General features: G+C 44.8%; 1 protein-coding gene across 1 annotated transcript; it reads left to right on the top strand.

Moving 5' to 3' along the window:
* Positions 1–4,501: 4,501 nt before the first annotated feature.
* tsr1 (TSR1 ribosome maturation factor) lies at positions 4,502–18,089 on the top strand (the record flags this gene model as incomplete). The annotated part of the gene is made up of 15 exons (XM_083636949.1): positions 4,502–4,628; positions 6,082–6,185; positions 7,723–7,951; positions 8,130–8,264; positions 8,421–8,875; positions 11,023–11,167; positions 12,528–12,706; positions 14,950–15,155; positions 15,308–15,467; positions 15,624–15,734; positions 15,869–16,001; positions 16,925–17,041; positions 17,220–17,360; positions 17,547–17,621; positions 17,722–18,089. The coding sequence occupies 15 exons, from the start codon at positions 4,502–4,504 to the stop codon at positions 17,898–17,900; spliced, it is 2,496 nt and encodes an 831-aa protein (XP_083493075.1). The 3' UTR covers positions 17,901–18,089.
* Positions 18,090–22,882: the final 4,793 nt, after the last annotated feature.

Here is a 22,882-nt window from a genome sequence, read left to right as displayed (position 1 = left end):
GATCCCACTCCCAGGCAGGTCCAAAGATGGCTGCCGAGCGTTCCACCGCCTCCCACAGTGAAAACACGTCGGGCAGAATGTGAGGGAAGTTCAAACACCCATAAACAAACTACGCCACTGTCCCTGATGTCGTTAGAAAAAAAGTCTACCTTAGTGTCGCACACTACCGTTTTAATATTTCACTATTATGTTTATGTTCTGATTTGCTGTCCGTCGTCCTTCACTGCAAACGCCAGTTCCGCCCAAGCCTGTCGCAGTAAACTCCCTCTGACCCAAAAACTTCCAGAGGCGGAGACACTGTCCTCCCCGACGAAAACAATCACTCACTTTAATATTCAGGGATGTAGTATAGTCATAGTGACTCACTTTACTCATCTTTTCATTTGCCTTGTAGAGTTTACTCACCGTTTTAGCTATTTAGGTTCAAGCATTTCAACAAACAAAAACCACGATTTATGTTTATTGCTGTAGGCATAAGTTTGGAAAATATCCATCCAAACTACTAGGCTACTCTATGAAATTTGATTAGGAGTTACTCACTCAAGTTCCTTCCCTCATTATCCCATAATTATACTCGTTTGTCAATTCAAATGTGACCAGATTTCTGAAATGAAAATCAAGGAGATTTAAAATGTCCAATATTATTACGCTATATAGCCTATTAAATAAAATAGACAATTACGGGTTCATGTATTTTGACCATGGTAAATGACCAGACCAACTGATATCAAATAACACATTGTTTTTTATTACTTTCTTCCCTTATTTGTTTGTGGGGACCACTGCATCTAGTGCAAATGACCATGAAGACAGGCCACGCGTGAGTGCTCCCCACCACTTCAGATCACAGACACAGATAAGTGTATTGGGCCCTCCTCTGCAAACGACATGCAATTACACCTCTAAATGACAGTTTTAGTAGCCCTATTTTTCATAACTAGCTCGGCCTCGCCCGCCCTGCAGCTCGCATACGCAGCTCACCCACTGTGCGTATGCGACATACGCAGCTTGGCCGCTACATGGCTTCGCCTGCTCTATGACATCACTGATGACATCTTCACTGAACTTATAGCCTCAGCCAGGAAGGATGACATCACTGATGACATCATCACTGATGACATATCATCATTAGGTAATTAGGGCAATCACCTAATTAAAACATCTGGCTCTGTCAGGTCACCCACACGGGTGATCTTTACACACCCCCTGAAAGTTTCAGCCCGATCCTACGTAAAACGGCATAGCTGTGGCCGGCACAAAAATTGAAACAGACAAACATTGCCCACATTGCCCTAGCCTCAGCCAGGAAGGAAGACATCACTGATGACATCATCACTGATGAGATCATTAGGTAATTAGGGCAATCATCTAATAAAAAAATCCGGCTGGGTCAGGTCACCCACACGGGTGCTCTTTACACCCCCTGAAAGTTTCAGCCCGATGGCACAAAAAACACAGAAAACAAAAAACAGACAAACATTGCCCACATTATTGCCCCTTTTATATAGGCTACTGCTCTCCTGGACAATGGGCCACAGCATACTATGCTTCTTCCAGCTGCTGCTCAAGCCCTAGGCCTTCAGGGGATGCCAGAGGACCTAGCCTTGAGGACAATTCAGCAGGATGTCTAAACTATCAGCGGCTCATCTTTGTCCTTCAGCATTTCCCCGAAAGTCGGACCTGAGAGCAGCTATACTATTTCAGGGGCGTACACCACAGATCAGATTGGTCTGGCAGACTATTCCTACTCAAGAAGTAATACAAATACCTGGATGGACTGCCTATCAGGGCATTCGAGAAAGCAAAACCCTTGGTTCTGATTGGCACTGATCAGCCCCACATCCTTACTCACCTCAAGTGTAGAGAGCCTAAATAGGTCCTACTGGTGGTCCTGTACTGTAGCGATCCGGACCCGCTTGGGGTGGGGCCTCCAGGGCCCTATAGGGTTAAGTCGACCATCTTCACCGTCACGACAGGGCGCACGTACGCCCGAGAGGGCAGGATGTCCAGCCCAAAGAATCGTGTGACCATATGGGGCGGGGGCCTGCAGATCCAGAGCAACAGCCTACCATTTGCAGTCAGAGTGTCACCTCCACTGAATCCAGTGTACAGTTATCCGATGGGAGACATTATACCACCTGGGAGGGGCTGCGGGAAGTGAATGCACATACTCTATCTACATGGGGTGACATGCAGGATTACTGACCCCACCCCGAACGATCACCACGAGGCAAAAACACCTTGAATAAAATCCAGCTGGAGAGTTTCCCTGTCGAGCTATGTCTCCTGAAGGCGGGCAAACCTTTTCCTGCCACCAGCCGACTACGACCTTTGGCCCCAGAGCTAGATGAAGCCAGAGAGCCCCTCCACGTCAGTGGCAGCTTTCGGTGGACGGACCAGATGATGAGTAAGCTTCTAGCTTTGGATCTGGAGCATCCGATTACCAAGCTTTTGATCCAGGATTACGAGAGACATTTAGGCCATCTCGGTCCAAAAGAGGTGTTAGCTGACATCCGTCGCACCTACTGCATCCGGCGCGGGCATAAAGCTGTTCGTCGCTGTCTACAATAATGCGCTGACTGCCAGCTGAATGTCGGGGTTTGCGCTCTGCTCCTTAGCGATGGGCGGCCGGGCGCTGATACACCATGGATGCCCTACCATAGGGTGTGGCCTAACGGAGCCAATGGGCCTTGCGCAGGCCTAGGGGCCTCGTGCTTCAGCCCCACAGCAATGTTGTGTGGACCTTTCCATGGTGCAAATGTACTGCGTACATTTGGGGGCAGCTGTTAGAAATGTTCCCTGTCAGGTGCTTGTTCATGGTGGGATGGGCGCCGAGGGGCCCAAATCCAGGGCACTATTAGCTGGGACATGGGACAGAGTTTGGCACAGCTAAATGGAAAACACAATCAATCATGATCATGAATGACTTATTCATCTGACTTCTATGGCTTTCTTAAAAACATGAAATTGTAAAAAAAAAAAAAAAACAAGAAGAAGAAGAAGTGATGATGTGTTCTGAATTCGGGACCCAAGATGACAAGATGGAACCATGTGACATCATTCTGCAAGGAAATACTTGTTTTGAAACTACATGTGCCCACTCTTTGTGATTTGATGTGTCAGGTTTCTCCTCTGCTTTAATACTCCATCAGGCATTATTACACTGACAACACAGCTTGTGACAGTATGAATGACAAGCCCTGGAAGTGGCTGTAGCCACATACCTATGTGAACCACACATAGTGGCTTTGAAATACTTTTCCCACCTAGACCACTCCAACCACCCCAAGCTAACCAAACACTCACTTTATATACACCACTCAAGGTAATGTAAAGTGCTTGGTTAATTCAAATATTGTTACATGAACTTTTATTTTGAAGACAAATCATCATCCTGAACAAAGAGTATAGACGGCAAGAGATAAAACTTTTTTGACAACAATACTGCCGTCAATGTGGCCTGAAAACGCCTCCTTGCGCCAATACCCAATAGGACAACAGCACAGAACCATATTAGCCAATCAAAGGCAGAGTAGGGCGGGTAGTACTCTGCCTTTGATTGGCTGTTATGGTTCTGTGCTGTTGCGTGTTAACCTCACGTCACCAGGCTCTTCTCGGCGAGAAAGCGCCTGGCCTCCGTTCACAATTGATTTTGTCACCCTGCCTGGTTCCGGCCTAGAGCCCGCCCTAGACAGGAAGTAACAGCGGATATAGCTCGTCAACTTTTACGTTAACTTGACAATTAGACACAACGTATCAGACCAGCAAACAACAAAACAAAAGATGGACCTACCGAACGAAGTTTTTTAAGAAGTTTGTGTAGAAACATTGCGGATTCACAATCTCACATCTTTTAAGCCAATACAGACTTTATACAGAAGCATTTGCATCAGACAATTAATCGAGGAAAGAGACGTGAAGCTAACGGCAACAAATATGTTTTTTGGTGCACTTCTTTCCGGTGTTCATTCTGGTTCCGTAGTTTATGCTCCCATGACAAAAAGCGGGGTGAAAGGTGCCCAGACTAGTTGTAGTCTGGGCACCTTTCACACCCCGCTTTTTGTCATGGGGCGTAAACCACGGAACCAGAATAAACACCGGAAGGCAGTGCGCCAAAAAACGTCTTTGTTGCCGTTAGCTCGATTAATTGTCTGATGCAAAGCTTCTGTATTGGCTTAAAAGATGTGAGATTGTGAATCCGCAATGTTTCTAAAATAACTTATTCAAAAACTTCGTTCGGTACGTCCATCTTTTGTTTTGTTGTTTGCCGTTCTGATACTTGGGTCAAATTGTCAAGTTAACGTGAAAGTTGACGAGCTAGAAACGCTGCCCATCCGGTCTAGGGCGGGCTCTAGGCCGGAACCAGGTAGGATGACAAAATCAATTGTGAGCGGAAGCCAGTCTCTTTCTCGCCGAGAAGAGCCTGGTGACGCGAGGCTAGACTAGTTGCGTGTTGTACCACCGGTGCGAATGCGGAAGTAGATTCAGATGGCTTTTCCACATGGTGAAAATGGCTGCGGGTGAGGAGAAACAACAGGGCCATAGAGCCGGTATTTATAAACAGAAAAACAAAGGCCACAAACATGGCAAGCATCGGACGAAAGGCGAAGTCGAGAGAGAGAATAAAGGTAAACCTTGTTTAGTTATGAAGTGGTCGGACTCACCAACAGCTAGTGGTGTCTGGGATGACTTTCATGCGAGTGGTGCGGCACTGCCAAAACACGTGTGGTTTGTCCAGCCTGAAGGAGCAGAGTGATAGTGGTACACTGTTCCCGTCTTTCCGTTATATTTAATTAAGTTCTGAAGAGTGTTGTGTTGTAAACGGAGTCACGCCAAATCAGCTGATGGCGAGTGTAGCTTGGCGTTTTCCTTGAACAGGTCATAACGTTACAACGGTGTAGCCGCAGGTTTATAACCCCCAGATTTGTATTACTTTTTATTAAAAAATGTTCAGCTCTGTTAACCATAAGATTCTCCTTACAGTCACAGTGTGAATGTATATCGCCCATTCATTTAACAATGTTCAAGCATAACGTGATCCTAAAAAAAGAAAAGAAAAGCTACTTGTCAGCTACTACGGTTTAGCCTACTGTCTGTGAATATCCTTAACGTATCTAGCAACTGCAGGCCTAACTGCTGCTATTTTTTTCACTTGACTTGATATATTATCTGATTTGACTGACTATTTACACTCAAGACATATCTTTATTCGCGGCATATTTTATTTTTTATGCTAGTATCTATCTATCTATCTAAATAAATACTGTATTTGATAGATAGATTATTGAGTTAGTTTCTGTTTATCCCTTATGAACATGCAGTAACCAAACACCTATTAATGTAGAGCTGCAACGATAATCGATTGTTGCTGTCGTTTTTAGAAGAAAAGTCCAAATTCTCTGATTCCAGCTTCTTAAAGGGAATATTTTCTGATTTCTTTACTCCTCTTCTTGACAGTAAACTGAATATATTTCGGTTGTGGACAAAACAAAAGATTTAAGGACCTCATCTTGGGCTTTCAGAAACACTTGATAGTTTTCCCCCAATTTTCTGACATTTTTATAGCCCAAACAACTAATGGATTTATCAAGAAAAATCAATTATTAATTGACAATGAAAATAATCATTAGTTGCAGCCCCACATTAATACAAACAACTAATAAAAGCAGTTTATGTGCAAAAGTATAGACGGTTTTAATTTGACAACATAAACATTCTAAATTGAACCCCAGCTCACTTCCTGTTGCAGTGTTTGTTAGTTACTACAGTAGGACAGAACTGTCAGGACTCCTAGGACAGGACTGACAATTCCATGAAAACGATAAGTTATTGGAGGTATTCATACAAACAGAATGCATGCAAACAAGAGCAGTGATTCATATGCATCAGTGGGTCAGTGTGTTTGAAGCAGGACTGTACACAGGCAGCCAATAAAATAATCATCTTTTTCTAACAAACGAGGAAACTGAATGCACCCTTCAAAGTGTGGACCAACACCTGGATTTACCATGGAGAGGCACTTGCCTCAATCTTGCATGGTCTATCATTAATATTATTTCCCTGTGCTGGTCTATCTCACAGGTAGAGTCTCGGTGACGGCACTCACCAAAAAACAGAGGAAAGAGCAAAGGAAGATGGACAGAAGACACAAAGCCAACCAACTACGCAGGAATAAGAAGGATATGGTAACATTTTAATTTATAATATAAATTAGCCCAGCAATAACATCAGAGAGAGTGACTGCATACCTTGAGTCCTAGGGCTGCTGGCAGGTTGAATTCACAAGGAAGAAATACACAGGGTTCCCACGGGTCTTTGAAATCCTTTAAAGTTTGTGAGTTTGAAAAATAAAAATCGAGGCATTAAAGGTTTTTTAAAATAGACATGTGTCGTTGAAAGTCCTTGAATTTAGGGTTCTTCCTGCAAAGAGAATTATGAGGGGTCAAATTTCGCTCCGCCTCCAGCTCTCGACAGTGTTGTGAAAAAGTTTTTTCTAACGAGCGTTGTAATTGGTGGATTTGTGCAAATGTCATTTGCCATTGCAACTAGCACGGCACAGTTGAGAGAAGTGTTCACACAATGAGTCTGTGTTGTAACACAGTAATTGACCTAAACTATGTCGTGTTGGGTCCTTGAATTTGGGGAATTGGGCATTGAAAGTCCTTGAATTTGATGTTGAAGATGTGGGAACCCTGAATACACATTTTCAAGCCAGTTCAGGTGATGTTAACAAACCAGCTCCATGGCGTACTCCAAGGTAAAATAGTAGTCGTGTTTCTACTCCTTAATGATCCTCTGATCATAAAACTTTTAGTCTCGCTTGCCAGACTTCCCTCCTTTCTGGGAGAGAAGTCCGGCTGCATGGAAACAGGCTGCTGGTATAAGCTCTGCCATTGGTGCCGTCCATTTCTGTCGGCAGCGGAAGAAAATCCCTTTCCGCTCCCTATAAGCTCTGCCATGGGCTCCGACCCGCTCTAACTGAACGGCTGCGACCATTTATGGATTTCCTTTCCGCTCCCTCCGTGACGAATCCGTCTATCTCAAATTCCTTTTATGGCCTGCTTTTTGCAGAGTGCTTTGCTGAGGTCTTGAATAGATCCTTTGCGACAGCTCCTTGGTACTTCAGCTCGTGGTTCCTGGCCCTGCAGCCTCCTTCTGCTGGAATCTGGAAAAACAAACCAGGAACACGCAGGGATTTTTTCCTTGGTGCCTGGCGGACCTGATGGTCGGGGTCTGATGGGCTCGTTCCAGTTCAGGTGGCGTAGGAAAGACATCGGGAACCATCACCTGCATCAACACCTCAGACATGAACTTCAGCGGGTCTGAGATGAGCGCAGCAGTTTTGTTAACTTTGGGAGGGGTGCGGGTCTTGCTGCAAACAATGCTAGCTTCATGCTGCATTGGTACTAGCACGTGTAGCCGGGGTTTTGCAGACGAGGTATGTGCACTGATCCCTGGTTTTGCACACTTTGAGTTGCTCATTTTACAAGAAAAACTCTAAATTGAGTCTTACTGAACCGTTTTTATGAGATTCTCAAGGAAAAAGCTTGATCAAACAAGAAAATAGCAAAAAGTGGACCAAGAGCCCTCCTTCGTGCGACCTCTAGAATGCTACAACTGGAAGTCGTAACTTTTTAATTGCACTGAATGGATAACCCTCCTTTCATTTATTTGTGCCGTTATTTGATGCTGAGGGGGTTTCCATGTCTCCTGTCTATTCAGGTCCTGACAGAGAAGCGTCGTCTCGGCAGCAGGGACGGCCCCCCTCACTTGGTGGCTGTGGTGGCCCTTCATGCAGGAGTCGATGCCGGGGCGGTCACCAAGCTGCTGCAGGCCGAGGGAGCTGGGGGTCTGGTTCATCAGGAGCAGGGCATCAGTGGTGTCAGTGACAGCTTTGGGCTGATTCTGCCTCGTTTTAAACAAAGGTTCACCTTTCTACGCCCCAGTATGGGTAAGTAGTGAGTGATGGCAGCAGTTTCCGCATCATGAAAATGAACTGGAACTATATCAAAATGTATCATAATACAAAACTATATCAAAATGTATCACCTGGCTTTGTTGTACAATGTTTGACAGCAACACAAGCTGGCATGTGCATTATGTTTATGTTTACTCGTCACTTTGTACAGCCGACTTGCACTCCCTGCTGGATGTGACAAAGATTGCAGACAGCCTTGTATTTGTGCTGGACTCCACCGAAGGCTGGGACAGCTATGGAGACTACTGCCTCTCCTGTCTCTTTGCCCAGGGTCTCCCCAGCCATGGTGAGTACCAACTTGAGCACACTGCAGGAGCTTCACCATTCAGACTGCTATTAGATTTTCCTATTTGATAGATTTGAAGTGATGTCTGCTTTGATTGATTTCTGTTTTTGCCTGCTTCTTTTTATAACCCCTTGTTTTTCCATCCTTCCCCGGTAGCACTGGTGTGTCAGGGTGTGTCTGAGCTCGCTCTGAAGAAGAGGGTTGATTCCAGGCGAGCTCTGTCCAAGATCACAGAGGCCCGTTTCCCCGACGCTCGCCTCTTCCCCCTGGACTCGGAGCAGGATGCCGCCCTGCTCCTCAGACACCTGGGCTCTCAGAGACAGAGGAAGCTGGGTTTTCGCTCCAGACGCTCTCACATCTTGGCTCAGCATGTCACTTACATCCCCGGCCCCACCGGTGAGGGGATGGGCGGGGCACCCACCGGCTTAGGGACCCTCTGTGTGTCTGGGTATGTGCGAGGCCGCCCCCTGCAGGTGGACAGACTGGTGCACATCAGTGGACACGGAGACTTTCAGCTCAGTCAGATCGATGCTCCGGCAGACCCTCTTCCCCTCATCATAACGACGCCCAGACCTGCAAAACCTGGCAAAGGAGGCGACGTTGACATGCTGGTGGGTGTTTTGGGATGGAAAGCAGTTGCTTAGTTTTTTATCTATAAACAAACTGAAGCAGTCACACACATCCAGCAGATTAAAGCAGGTGCAGGAACCCAAAAAACCTGTAGCTCTTACTTATTTTATTAGTCATCCACAGACAGTGATGTTTAGAGTGACTGCTCTTCTTCAGACATCAATGTGTCTCCCTATTAGCGCTTGCGCACCTGTTTGCGCGTGCCTTAAAGCATGGAAGATTGCAGTCCGCTGTCCAGGTGTTATGCAGAGTTTTGCACCCCAGCGCCGGCAGCATCCCCACCTCACGGGAGCATATTGTAATGATTTATACAGAAATGTAACTATTTAAAAGTGATATAATTGTCTGGTAGACGTGACCTCCCTGATTTCTAAGTTAAAACAGCCCCGAAATATGTTGGGGATGCAATTCTCGGCGGGGATGCGGAAACGGTCACGGCACGTGTCGTAGCCGCAAATTCGAGCCGTGCCAAAATCATCTGCGCCCCAAAATGCCTGCGCAAACGGGATTTGGGCGGTCTTAACTACCAGAATTATTCACGGGTGTGGCCAGGCAATGCTGGGCGTTACGTAAATCAAAACCAATCAGATTCCCGTCTCGCAATGGCTCTTTGCGCGAGGCATGCAATATGCTGTAATTCTCTCCATGCGTAATAGAGTGTACTCACTCATGCGAGGACAGAGAGAGCTTATTGACAGATCGTCTGTGGTGCTAACGACCCTCCGGGTTATGAAGGTAAATAGCCTATGTCCATTGTCCAACAAGTTTTCTCAATTAATTTCCCTCTTTGCGATGTGATAAAAGTTTCTCAGTGAGTTATAGTTGATTGCCTCACTGAATTATCTGCTAATACCCAATTTTAGCAGTGAAATTTTATGTCCTGGCGTGGCAAGACTGTGCGTAATGACATATCCAAAAGGAATTTCACTTTGCGCTGCACGGAGATTACGGTGCACTCCCGGCGCAGAGAGGTATTTGCGTGTAAGAGGTCCTTTTCAAAGCTCTTAGCGCAAAGTAATTGCGCGCTGCTGACCATAGGATAATGCCATCTATCTCCACATTTTAGCGCTGAAACGCCTGCTTTGGGATGTGGCACGCCTATGCCCACTGCCCAGTACAATTATAACAGGCATGCATGCGCTTGTGCCCGCCCCCAATTTGCATTGCGCACGGCGTTAAATGAGCGCAAACTCTAAATTAGCGCTTTTGGGAAGATAAGTTTCCTCACATCTATCTTAGAGATACAGTGGACTCCGCTTATAGTGATCACCTCGGGATGGGTAAAATTGATCATTATAAGCCGCAGATGATTATTATAACTGTTTTTTTGTTTGTTTCAAACAGATTACCATCTAATTGACATTATATTCATTAGATGAATATAGTACTTAAAGTAAGGAAACGGACGTCTTTTCGATTTATTTAATTTTATTCGAACAACTTTTCAAATGGAGTACCACAAGGGTGATCTATTTTTGTAGGCCAACCCAGAAGTTAGCATCGCACTGGTTCCCTCGTCTGGAAGTCAATGGGGTTTTTGTATGGGGATTTTGGTTAGATGCCTGAAACAAAAGTAACAACAACAAAAGTTTATGAAACTGCGATCTTTGTGTTCAGCAAGATAATCTTCACAAATGAACACCACTTTTATGATTTTTTGAAAGCCTTAAAATTTGAAATGCATATGCATCATGGGAGTACACTAGACGTGTAACAAATTAAATTAAATTAAAATGCACAAAATATTGCTCTAGCGCCTCATTCCAGACCCCTGAAAAGTATTTTGGCAAAGATTGGAGGCGATCGGAGTAACGGTGCACCTTGCAACTCTGGACAGACACACAGACACCACAGCAGCTCTCACACAGCTCACACACAGCTCTCCAATTATAGTAGTGATGTATACTTCATAATCTATGTACATGCCAACACGGCATAATAGATGGTTAAAGAAAAAAATCATAGTATTGGCCTATATATCACGTGCTAATTTGATCTGGTGGTCCTTGTGGTCCTTAATGCTTAGTGCTGTCCACTTGGAGCGGCTCTTTTTGGATTTGTATGCACTGAATTCAGTTGTAGGAATCAGGAATGTATTTCCCATTCTTATGGTGTGTGTTTTTCACAGGTTGGTGTTGAGGTGGAGACTCCAGTGCGGGTGCTGATGAAGGCAGACCCGTCCCTCAGGGAGAGCCTGCAGGCAGAGGCTGAGGTGGACCCCATGGACGGAGAGCAGACGTGGCCCACAGACACAGAGCTGCTGGATGCTGAAGGTGCAGAAACCTATGAATAAACTTCTACAGTGGGATCCGCTTATAGTGATCACGGTTATAGTGATCAACTGCTTATACTGATCAAAAAGCTTGGTCCCGAATTATTCCTATACACATGCTGTTTAAATAATTTGCTTATAGTGATCAATACTCATATATCATTTTGGGCCTTGTCCCACCTGAGAACAATGGATTTTTTTTAAGCTACAGTAATTCTATAATTTTTTACTTACAAACTGCCAAAAATGAGCCAACAAGATACAGCAACGATACTCTGTGCATGTCTGTCTGTATATGGAGAGATCACGGCATCTCTGTTTGTGGAGAGATGGCGAGAACGCTGTGTTTGAAACAGCTGGAGGCCTAACTTACTGTATGGATTTTTAAACTCAATAACATCCCTTTACTTTATATGTACTGTATTCATGTAATATACAAATGTCAGTTAGATGGTAATCTGCACGAGAAAAAAAAAAAAAAAAAGAAATCTGTTATAATGATCATCCGCTTAGCCCTTGTTCACACAGGACGCCGAACGTAGCAGAGCTGAAGCTTGAGGCAGGCCCAAGCTGAACTGACGCCTAACCGTTCACACAAGAAGCCTTCTCTTTTCCTCTCAGCGCCTCCTCTGCGCGCCTTGAACCCGCCCACAACTCCCATTGATTTCATGCCTGGCAGCTTCAAGCTTCATGCATCACGCTTGGAAAATAGGACTGAATCCTGAACGATCGCTTGAGCAAGGCGTGAGCGTGGCTTCAGCGTGGCTTCAGCATGACACATGCGCAGGTGGTGTGAACAGCTTCGCCTGTTAACAAGGACGCCTCAGTGAAACTTGTGGGTTCAGCGTAGGTTGAGCTTAGGTTGAGTGTTGCTTCGGCGTATAGTGTGAACGGGGGCTTATAGTGATCGATTTGACTCGTCCCAAGGTGATCACTATAAGAGGACTGCACTGTATCTATAATATGAAGTGGTGAAAATCTTAATTACTAGCAATCTCATACACTCGATTTCTAGGATGAAGACGATGCGCCATGAGTGCAACATGTAGTGGAATTTATGACATCACTGATGTCACGATTTGCTCCACAAATCACTGATGTCACTGTGTAGCGCACACGCTCGATTTCTAGGGTGGAGACTCTGGAGACGATCCACCATGGGCACATGACATAAGTTAGGAAAAGTCTATGGCAAGTAACTATGGCTGATCTGCGCAATGACATGTGTGTGTATGGTTTTGTTTTTTAGTTTGCTATATGAAATCAAAAACTACCACTCTTTCTTCTTCTTATTCTGACCAAGCTAGACAAATTATAGACAAGAAAGTAACCTCAAATGTGTGTTCCTTCCTGCTGTTCAGAGGCCAGAAAGAACAGACGTGTGATGAAGGTCCCAAAAGGAACATCAGACTACCAGGCCACGTGGATTGTGGATGATGAGGAAGAGAGTGAGGAGGAGGACGAAGATAGCTGTGATGATGATGACGATGGAATGATGGACGAGGCTATGGATGGAGAGGATGAGGAGAATGCCTCGCAGGTGTGTGATTAGCAAAGGAAATTCCATTTTCCCCTTGACATTATGCTGCCTTCTTCGTGTAGGGCAACAGCTAGCCTAGGTAAACCCAGCCCCCACGTGACCTGCTCTCTCAGTTCCCAGTCACTAGTGACTGAGAGCAGGTCTGAGAGCAGGTCACGTGGGGGATGGGTTTACCCAGGCTAGGCAACAGCTGCATAGGAATGACGGGGTTGCGCGTACCACCAAGGCTTAGTCCTTCGCACGGGCCAACCCGGTTTTGAATCCGACCCATGGTCCTTTGCCACATGTCATCCCCCCTCTCTCTCTCCCCACCTTTCATGTCTGCCTACTGTCCTATCAAATTAAATGTCTGCCTCCTGCTTGTTGTCATGGCAACAGTGGGGCTACAACCTAAAGAGGATAGATAGATAGATAGATAGATAGATATCTTTATTTTTGTGTCACTCCTCAGCAAACAAGTATGGTATAAAAAACAGCAGAAAGTGCATTAAAAAGTTGAGGACCACTCACATGGAGTTGTGAGACACAATACAATTCAAAACAATAAAAGATAAAAACATAAATACAAGTACTATTACACAGAAAATACAGTTGGCAATACAATATGTAAAAGGAGGGGGCAGTTTGAGGTGGCAGGCCTTGGCACATTCATTTATACCGTGTTCACCAGCTAAAATTTTACGCAATTTATTTATGTCATCAAGGTCATTAAAATTCTCATAGTGTTTTGATAGAAAAATAAAAAGATCAGCGCGAATGTCGTTGTAAAGTTCACAGTGTAACAGAACGTGGGCTTCAGATTCAATAGAACCACTGTTGCACAGTGTGCAGAAACGACTCTCAACTGGGGTGTTGGTGTGGATGAGGTGAGGATGATAAGGACAGTAATCTGCGGAGAAAGTGTGGCGTTTGAGTGTCTGTGGTTGCGGGGCCAGAACAGTGCATACGTGACCCACCTCGCAACTGAGAGGCACTGTTTGTTTTCTCAGTGTCTGTCGCTGGCCTGTAGTGCCAGGCTACTCACCACAACAATAGTGTTTGGAGCAGGGGTCCCGAGAGAAGCCTCCTGACTTCCTGTTCTGTGAACGGAACTTCCTGTCTCGACAAGGGGAGGGGACCAACATTTATTTATTTCCAGCTCTGCTTGATGTGCAAAGGGTCCATTACGATCAGTAATTGTTATTAGCATGTGTTTGATGTCAAGGTTAGCACACAGGAATATTTGGGAGATGTTAACAATGGTAAATGGTACTTCAAATGATAACGACTATTATTATTATTATTGCAGCTGGGATTGTTGCAAAGGTTGTGAATGAACCTCATGCTGAGCGGATTCCCACAGGTCTGACTCTCCTGTAATTTGCCAGTCTAGGGAATAATACCATTCTGAGTGGTTTATTTGATGCTTCGCTTCCTTATACAAAATATACTATAGCCTGTGGAAGTAAGGAAATAAGACTGGATGCCTACAGGTGCTGGAAAGAGTAGTTTCTAGAGACTACCCAGTGTCTCACTAAACTGAAGTATGCAAATCGATTTTTTTCAACCATCATCAATTATGTTACACTTATTCAAACTGAAAGGTGATCCGCACTATTTTTTCCATGAGAGCCACACTGGCAGCAGGACAAAGTCAATAGGAGAGCCACTTTTACCGCAAAACACCAAAAGCCACGCCAACCAAGATTCAACGAGTTGTTATATTTCGAGTCACACCATGTACATGTGAGTGTTTCTGGCGCTGTTGGAATGTGTATTTTGGGAGACTGAATGGGGATAGGCAGCTGTTCCATAGCTAAGCTAAGCTAAGTAGCAGTACCTTCTGGTTTTAATATCGCCAATATGGCAAATGGCCTAAACTCTCAAAATGTTGGCATATACCTTTTAAAGCTGAGGGCAAGTCAATCAGCCTGGTGCTGTTCCACCATTTTTATTGTGGACAATACCAGCAAACTTTAAAGTTATAGCATGGAAATCATTCTGGACACTCAGTCAGTCATCTTTTCAAATGTATTCTCTATGGATCTGTACATTTGGGGGATAGTCACAGACCAGGGGCAGGGTCAATTCAAATGCTGCTCATCTGTAGGACTCTGTACCCGGATGCAAACAAATACACATCAAACTATACATATATTCATGCTGAAAGTCTGTGGCATTCCTTTGACTGTTTTTCAAGCTTGCTGTATTGAAAGGGCTCAGTGCTGTACTGAAGCAGACTGCCATGTATCCTCTCTGCCCAGGACCCTGCTTCAGAAGAGGAGGAGGAGGAGGAGGAGGAGGAGGAAGAGGTGTGCTCCACAGAGCGACCTGGAGTAGACCAGCGCTACGACGAGCACATAGATGAGGCTGAGGAAGGAGAGGGTCTGAAACGCTATCGGGAGGCTCGGGCCAATGAAGTGTTCCCAGATGAAGTGGACACACCCCTTGACGTTTCAGCTAAAGTCAGGTATGGTACGACTAATAGTTAGCTGTAATATGTAACAAATTGCATTTTCCTTATACAACTTGTTACATTTTATAGGTTTGTGTCATCTTCAAATGTGTTGCACTGCTGTTGAAATGATCGTAGTGATCCATCACTGGCACACTCTCTCCCAGGTTCCAGCGCTACAGGGGTCTAAAGAGTTTCCGCTCCTCCCCCTGGGACCCCATGGAGAACCTGCCTCCCGACTACTCGCGCATCTTCCAGTTCCAGAGCTTCGAACGCACCCGTCGTCGCATGCTGGCCGAGGCTGCGCAGGAGGAAGAGGGAGCCATGGTAAGAAGAAAAAAAGACTGGTTCTGTTTCTATGTATCAAGCCCTTTGAGACTTAGCTGTGTAAAGAGTTGTATAAATAACCAAGATGAGACAAGGCCAGACTATGTAATTGTGGTATTTGTGGTATCACTGACCCTGCTGTCCCTCCCGTTGCAGGTGGGCTGGTATGTTACCCTGCACATCACTGATGTGCCCTTCTCTGTGATGGAGAGCGTCCAGTCACGCAGACCTCTGGTGTTGGTGTCCCTCTTGCCCCATGAACAGAAGGTATGTCCCGTGGTTTTGACATCATAAAGCTGTTGTGTCTGAACTCACAATGCCCGATTTTAAAGAGCAGTCATACTGACTGTACGGTATTATTACTGACATTTCTGCCCGAATCTTTCGTCTTCTCTGCACAGATGTCAGTGATGCACCTCTTGGTGAGGAGGCACCCCAGCAATACAGAGCCTATCAAGTCTAAAGAGGAGCTGGTGTTCCACTGTGGATTTCGGAGGTTCAGGGCCTCTCCTACCTTCTCACAGCACACCTCAGGTAGGACGGCAAATCCCAGAGTATCCCAACATAATATTTACACCGTAGGCATTTCTTGGGCTCTTATCCAGAGTAATTCACAATGAGTAAGCAGGCTAGGGGTTCAGTATGTTGCTCAAGGACACTTGGGCAGGGATTGTGTCTGTTGTGAGGACTGAAGCTGTCACAAGTCTGTTTATTGGGACCCGCAAGGTCACCCTGCTGAGTAATCATACGATAACAGTGTGAATCTGATTTTAGTTGTAGTCAAGTATATATTGTTACATCAAGTGGTCTGAACCAGGTTTAGCTGCTGGAGGTCATTGGTTCCCAAACTGTGGTGGTCCGTGGGGCTCCGCCAGTTTTTTTTTTTACTTTACAGTTTTTAACATTATACACATTAATCCTGAGGTGTAGGCTTGGGCCAATTTTCGGAAATATCACGATATTCTGGAAATATCATGATTTTGAACATTTGCTTTCAAAGGCTGTAGCACTGTAGCACTGTAGCACTGTAGCAGGCTCAGTTTTAAAGCCAGGGTGAAGTTTCTGCTATCATATCAAACTAGAAGACCTAAGGCATCGATTGGTACCATATCATGCTAGCTTGTCAGGAAGGTGGCTAAATAACACTCCAAAGTTAGGCAAAATTTTGGCGAGGGGGGGGGGGGGGGGGTTCAAATGGGTCCTCTTTTTCACAGCCTAATGTTGGCAGAGGTGTGTGTGTGTGTGTGTGTCTCTCATGTTATTTAGCCTTTCTGATGCTATTGCATGGTTAAATCAGCTAATTCTATTTCATGGGAAAAAATTGTTTGTACACGCAGTGGAAGGGGTCCCTGGGAAATGTGGTTTGTAATTGGTTTGGTACATAGTGAGTTTGGGAAGCCCTGCTGTAGGTCAGCCTGGACCTTTTCAGTGTTGAACTCCAGTCTGCTCCTCTCTAGCTGACAAGCACAAGATGGAGCGCTTCCTTCGGCCAGATGCCCCCACGGTGGTGTCAGTGTACGGCCCCATCACCTTCCCCACTGCCGGAGTGCTGCTCTTCAAAGAAAGGGGCGATGGTAAGTCAAAGAGTCATGTGTATATTTTTGAAAAAAGTCAATTTAATTAGTAGTCTGGCTCCCTTGATTGTAAACTTTTGACCGGCTATTCAGTTCAGTTTATTCGGTTATCCACTTAAGTTGATACTATATTGGTGTTTCAGCTTGTTTTCCTGTTAATTATGTCCTCGCTTTCTAGGCATGCAGGACCTGGTGGCCACAGGCAGTCTGCTGAGTTGTGACCCCCAGCGTGTTGTACTGAAGAGGATTGTGCTGAGCGGACACCCCTTCAAAATCAACCGCCGCTCTGCTGTTGTCCGTTACATGTTCTTCAACAGGGGTGAGAGAACCGCAGCTGATGACATGTTCTAATGACTACTGTCTTAGTTCATAGAGTGTATAGCTTTCATTCTACTCCATGATCAGTCAGCTGATGACATGTTCTTCTGGCTATTGTCTTAGTTTATAGAGTATATAGCTTTCATTCTACTCCATGATCAGCTGCTTTCCTTTCTCTCTGATACAGATGATATCATGTGGTTCAAGCCAGTCGAGCTGCGAACCAAGTGGGGTCGGAGAGGTCACATCAAGGAGGCTTTAGGTGAGGGTTTTGTCTCTGCATCTTCTTGAAACTGTATGTTTTTATTTATGCCATTACTCAGTCCTGCGATATCTGACACGGCAGATCTTGTGTTTTTCAGGAACTCACGGTCACATGAAGTGTGTATTTGATAACCAGATGCGCTCCCAAGATACTGTCCTGATGAATCTGTACAAGAGAGTGTTTCCTCGCTGGACGTATGACCCTTATGTGCCCTTGCCCTTACCCTGGATCAAGAGAGAGGGCGCTGACGAGATGGCCGACTTGGACATGGAGTAGCAGAGGGACAGCGTATGTGCAAGCAAGACACAGCACACGTATGAACAGAAGTGCTTTACGTGCACGCATGACATTTTCACAAACTATCATGTCTATTAAATAAAACTATTTTGATCCAAAGTACCTACTTTCTAACTCATCTCAAACCTTTTTTAAAGCCATTAATACATTTTGCTATACAACTTTTCACGCTGCTAGATCAATTTGGAGCCACTAGATGGCAGTGATGAATAAGGGTTCTAGCCAAAGCTTCTCTAAAACTGCTGTGTTGAGCAACTGTGACATTTGTTTGAACTGGGTCAAAAATGATGTGAGTGACTACCATTAAACAAATAGCTGTATGTGGAGGGGACTTGGCTGATTAAACAAATAATGAGGCTTCTGACCGCAGCAGTTGCCAGGTCACTGATACATACATGATACATGCAAGGTAAGATTATTGAAGTGTCAAGACCACGAAACAAACTTTCTGAATGCATACAGATGGGGTGTATAGCAAAACGAAATCTCGTACCGGGAGAGATTATGTTGATCTTTGAGGAACATATTCATGAAAACAAAAATGCATGTAATTGTGTTTTAAGCATTTCCTCCTCCATTACCCACTGATTGAATTTATAAGTTGTATCTAATCATAGATGCATTGATCTGAGTTAAGAAATACTGATAGTAATTTGTGCATGTAATTACTACAAGCCAATTGCTTAGTACATACCCCCCCCTTCCCATCCACACACACAGCTCTCTCCCTGGTGGTCTTGCCAGTCAGACACACACAGAGATCACGACCTCGTTCTTGTTTTCAAACTGGGTCTGAAATGCTCAACAGTTTCATGTCCTTCGCTGTCCCTCGCTCCCCCTCCCCCGTTTGCTTAAGGAAAACAATGATTTATGAATTGTAATATTTATCATAAAACGGAGCTCTTGCATGCTTGCAGCAACATGATTCATGGCGGGGCTCTGTTGGGACTGCACCACAGAGGCATGCCAATATGTCTGGGAAAGCAGAAGGTGAAGACTCGGGGATGGAGAGGAGAACACGATCCAAGAAACGAAGAAGGGGGAGCAAAAGTTCACCCTGTGCATTTTTTCATACTGTGAATTTGATTACAGTGGAAAAAGTTGAAAAACAAAGATAATACAATCGAGAAAGACTAATGTCTCCATTGCCCTTGGGGGGGCAAGTTGGGAGCCCTGGACAGTTTTGCGGTAACACTCCATTTATTTCCTACTGCATTTTTTTTTTACATGTATCAAGGCAAGGGCACTGTAACAGTGATGTGTTGAACACATCTTGTTAAAGCTGGAGGGAGGGGTGTTTGTGTGTGTGTGTGTGTGTGTGCTGCTCTGCTGGCTAGCAGTTCATAGTGAGGGGAGGGGGAATTCAATACCCCCGGCTATGGATGAGTGTTCTTAAAGTAACATGTTGAAAAACGGTACTGAATTTAGACGCGTACACAACATTTTTCCCTGACACTATCAATTTGAAACAGATAAACATTTTAGCTGTTTGGGGACCAACTGCGACGTGGTGAGGCAGACTCCAGCCCATAAGTGAAGTGTGTGTTTGGCACAGGCCACCGTCAGAAGAAGTGAACGCCGGTGGCTTGGTGCTGTTTGGATCAGGAATGTCTTGTGGTTCCCAGTTCACTGCCACCACACTTAGCTGGCTCCCACTGAAGATATAATGGGTGAGAGATTTTTCCGTTGGATGAGGCTGAGGCAGCGGAAGGAGAGAAAGGGGGCAGCGAGGGGAGTGAGAGATAAGCGAAGAGCCAGTTGATGTTCAGAATGAACAAAACCAGAAGTGGATATGAGGACGCTGCCAAAGGAATGCAAAAGGGATAGAATAGAATCTGGAAATTAATATAAAAAGTTAAGATTGTGTGTGTGTGTGTGTGTGAGAGAGAGAGAGAGTGAAATGGAGGAGTGTGAGAGTCTGAGGCGGTGTGGGCGAGGGAGCAGGAGAGAGAGTGGCTGGCGTTTATGGATTGCAGATGTGGCGCTATGGGGTTTTGGCAGGGGCCGTGCGCGCCTGAATCCTGCACCGGCTGGGTGGCACCGGGGTGAGAGGGAGGTCAGTGCACCGCAGCACACAGCCCATAAAACACTGAGAGTGGGGGAGAGGCAGCGAGACTGTATAGGCCTCAAACACGCTCGCTCGCTTGGGACTGTGCAGCCTATAGGGCAGTGGGGGTGAAGAAATCACACCCTGAGGTTCAACTACACACACACACACACACACACACACACACACACATTCTGTATAGGCTGAAACAGAGGCTAGCAATAGAGCCAAGTTAGCCTAAGAAGAAGTTGATAGCTGATAAGCTTATCTCAAATGTAATAATAAGGTCGGAAGAACCCTCACTGGACACTGCACGTCTCCATACGATGAAAAATCCCTCCGTCTTCTCTTGAAAGGAAATTTTCCAACTCCATGTAGGTTGAAAGCATTAATAATGGTGAATATACGGTGAAAGTCATCGAGGCATCAGGTCTCATCATTCCATATCAATCCACTTTACATTTGCACTTAACACACTTTACACTTTCTCATGAAGTAAGAGTCGACTGAATAATGTAAAAAATAGTCAACGCTGGTCTTGGCCACCTTGCCAGAATAAGAGTAAGAGATCTCAACTTACTTATTTCAATTGTTCTTCTTCCTAAAGATGTCCATCTCCTTCCCAGTTGATTCTTGCTGGTAACCACAGTGTTGTGCTTTTCGTGGGTGAGCAGCACTCTGCAGGGTCAAGTGCTTGGCTCATGGGCAAATGTACTGTAGTGGTTGTTGAGAGGGGTCAGAGTGTTACTCACCCCCCCACATCCCCATGCACACAGAGATTCCTATTGCCAACCTCCTGGTCAGTTGTCTTTTAGCTTTAAGCTACTGCTGACCCTACCAGGCATCTTAAAATAACCTACATTCACAAATTCACTTTATGCTCTGAAAATGACAATCCTTAAGAATACCAAGTAGTGGTTCTTTTGCACATAATCATACAGCATAATTTAAAACTGCCCTACTATTTAACTCTTAACTCTTCTATTTTGAGTCCCATGGCAGTTGATTTCATGTATGCTCATTCTGTAGATTGTATGGGTCAAGGAATGTCCTATGTGTGTTAATCTTTGAATAGAGAGCCAAAGTCGACGTCACTTCCTGCTTCACCACGCATACCAGAGATTTTCATCCTCCATTTATTTTCACATAGACATTTCGTAAAATGCTTATAAAAATTGTTTTACTTGGTCAAACCAAACGATTCAGCTATATTTAGAAACAGGAGCGACATTTTACCTGGACCAAAACAAACAAACAAAACAAACAAAAATATTCTTTTTAAATCTGTTATTATTTCTTTTACGTTTTGGTCCGAGTGAAAAGTTCTGTGGTCTCTCCTGTTTCTAAATATTGCTGAATCGTTTGGTTTGACCAAGTAAAACTTTTATAAGCATTTTACGAAATGTCTATGGGAAAATAAATGGCGGTTGAAAAAATATGAATGGTGGTGAACAGAGCGATACGGTACCTTTTTGATCCCGTTTGAATTGTGCCACGGGAGTACACGTGTCATGTTTGTCAATGTAAAAGATAACTCTGCAAGTCAAGAACTTCGCAGTTTGTGGTAAAACTGTGGCACTATTTAGTTATAAATCAGAAAGACTACGCACAACCAGTCGCGTAAGAGACCTCTCCCGCCAGTCCATTGTTGTTGATCGTGTGACGTATAATTTGCGACACGAGATGTAGTTGATTGACAAAACTAAACCTTACGTTTCAGTTTCAGGACAAACTGCGACTTTCTTGACATGCATAGTTATCTTTTAAATTGACAAAAATGTAACATGTGTGTACCCCTTGGCATAATTCAAACAGGATCAAAAAAGGAAAGTATCTCTCCATCACCACCATTCTTTTTTTTCCACATGCTGGTACAGGGAGAAAAGCAGGAAGTGACGTTCACTTTGGCTCTCTATTTGGCTGGGCTGACTTCGTTGTGATTTTGGAGAGGTGGTTTGATGAGTCCTGTGGGGCAACATCTGTGTGGGGATGGGGGGAATGGAGACTTGAGTGTCTGCTTATGACTAGGCCTATCTAGGTGTATGTGGTTTTAGTGGTTTTGTTTTCTTGTGTTTGTGTGTAAAAAAAAGAGAGGCTCATAAAAATGTGATCTAAAAAATGTTTTATGAGCTTTTTAAAGAACTACTTAGCAACCACAAGAAGTGAAGGAGTGTTTTATTGGAGCACTGGTGAACCTTTTGGTGTGATGGAGCAGCCTGGTGCTACATTAAACCACTGATGATTCTGCCTCTGCCAGCGGAGTTGGATGTGGATTCTGCCTCTGCCAGCGGAGTTGGATGGGTCTTATGTGTGTGGCCCATTCTATAGGTCTTTGTCTGTGTCAGCAGGATATCTCAAAATGTTAGGAATGGATTTTCACACAGAACTTTGTGGAGAATTTGGTCATAACGGAAGGAATAACTGGTTAACTTTTCATACTGATTGACCAAAGTGGCTGTCTCACAAAAAGGCATAACTTCTGAACGGATTCACGTAGCACCATCAAACCTCGTGTGCCTATCAGCAGACAGACGGAGAGGCAAACCCTCCATTATCAAGAGTTCATTTCTGGTTTAGACATTAAAACAATTCCAAGACAGTGTGGTATAGGGCTGCCCTAATGGCCGCTGAACAAACATAGTGAGTGACAGACTGATTGTACACGTGGCGCTCAGCTCAAATGTTTAAAAATGGCTTGAATCGGAACAGGCAGATCTCATGTTCCAGGTCCAGTCATGAACATTTGAGCATCTCCTGATGTGAAAGTTGGTAATGTGGCATGGAAGGAATTAACTTTTGGGAGGAAATCTGACATGTGGAACTGGCATGTCATGACTATTGCATGGCGGAGGTATGCACTCTACTGAGGGCCATCTATTTTGTTAATGGGGGGGGGGGGGGGGGGGGGCAGCAG

This window comes from Poromitra crassiceps (assembly GCF_964638095.1).
Source record: "Poromitra crassiceps genome assembly, chromosome: 5".
In the NCBI taxonomy this organism is placed as follows: Eukaryota; Metazoa; Chordata; class Actinopteri; order Beryciformes; family Melamphaidae; genus Poromitra; species Poromitra crassiceps.
The sequence above is the reverse complement of the archived record's forward strand: the minus strand, read 5'-3'. Positions and strand labels throughout refer to the sequence as shown.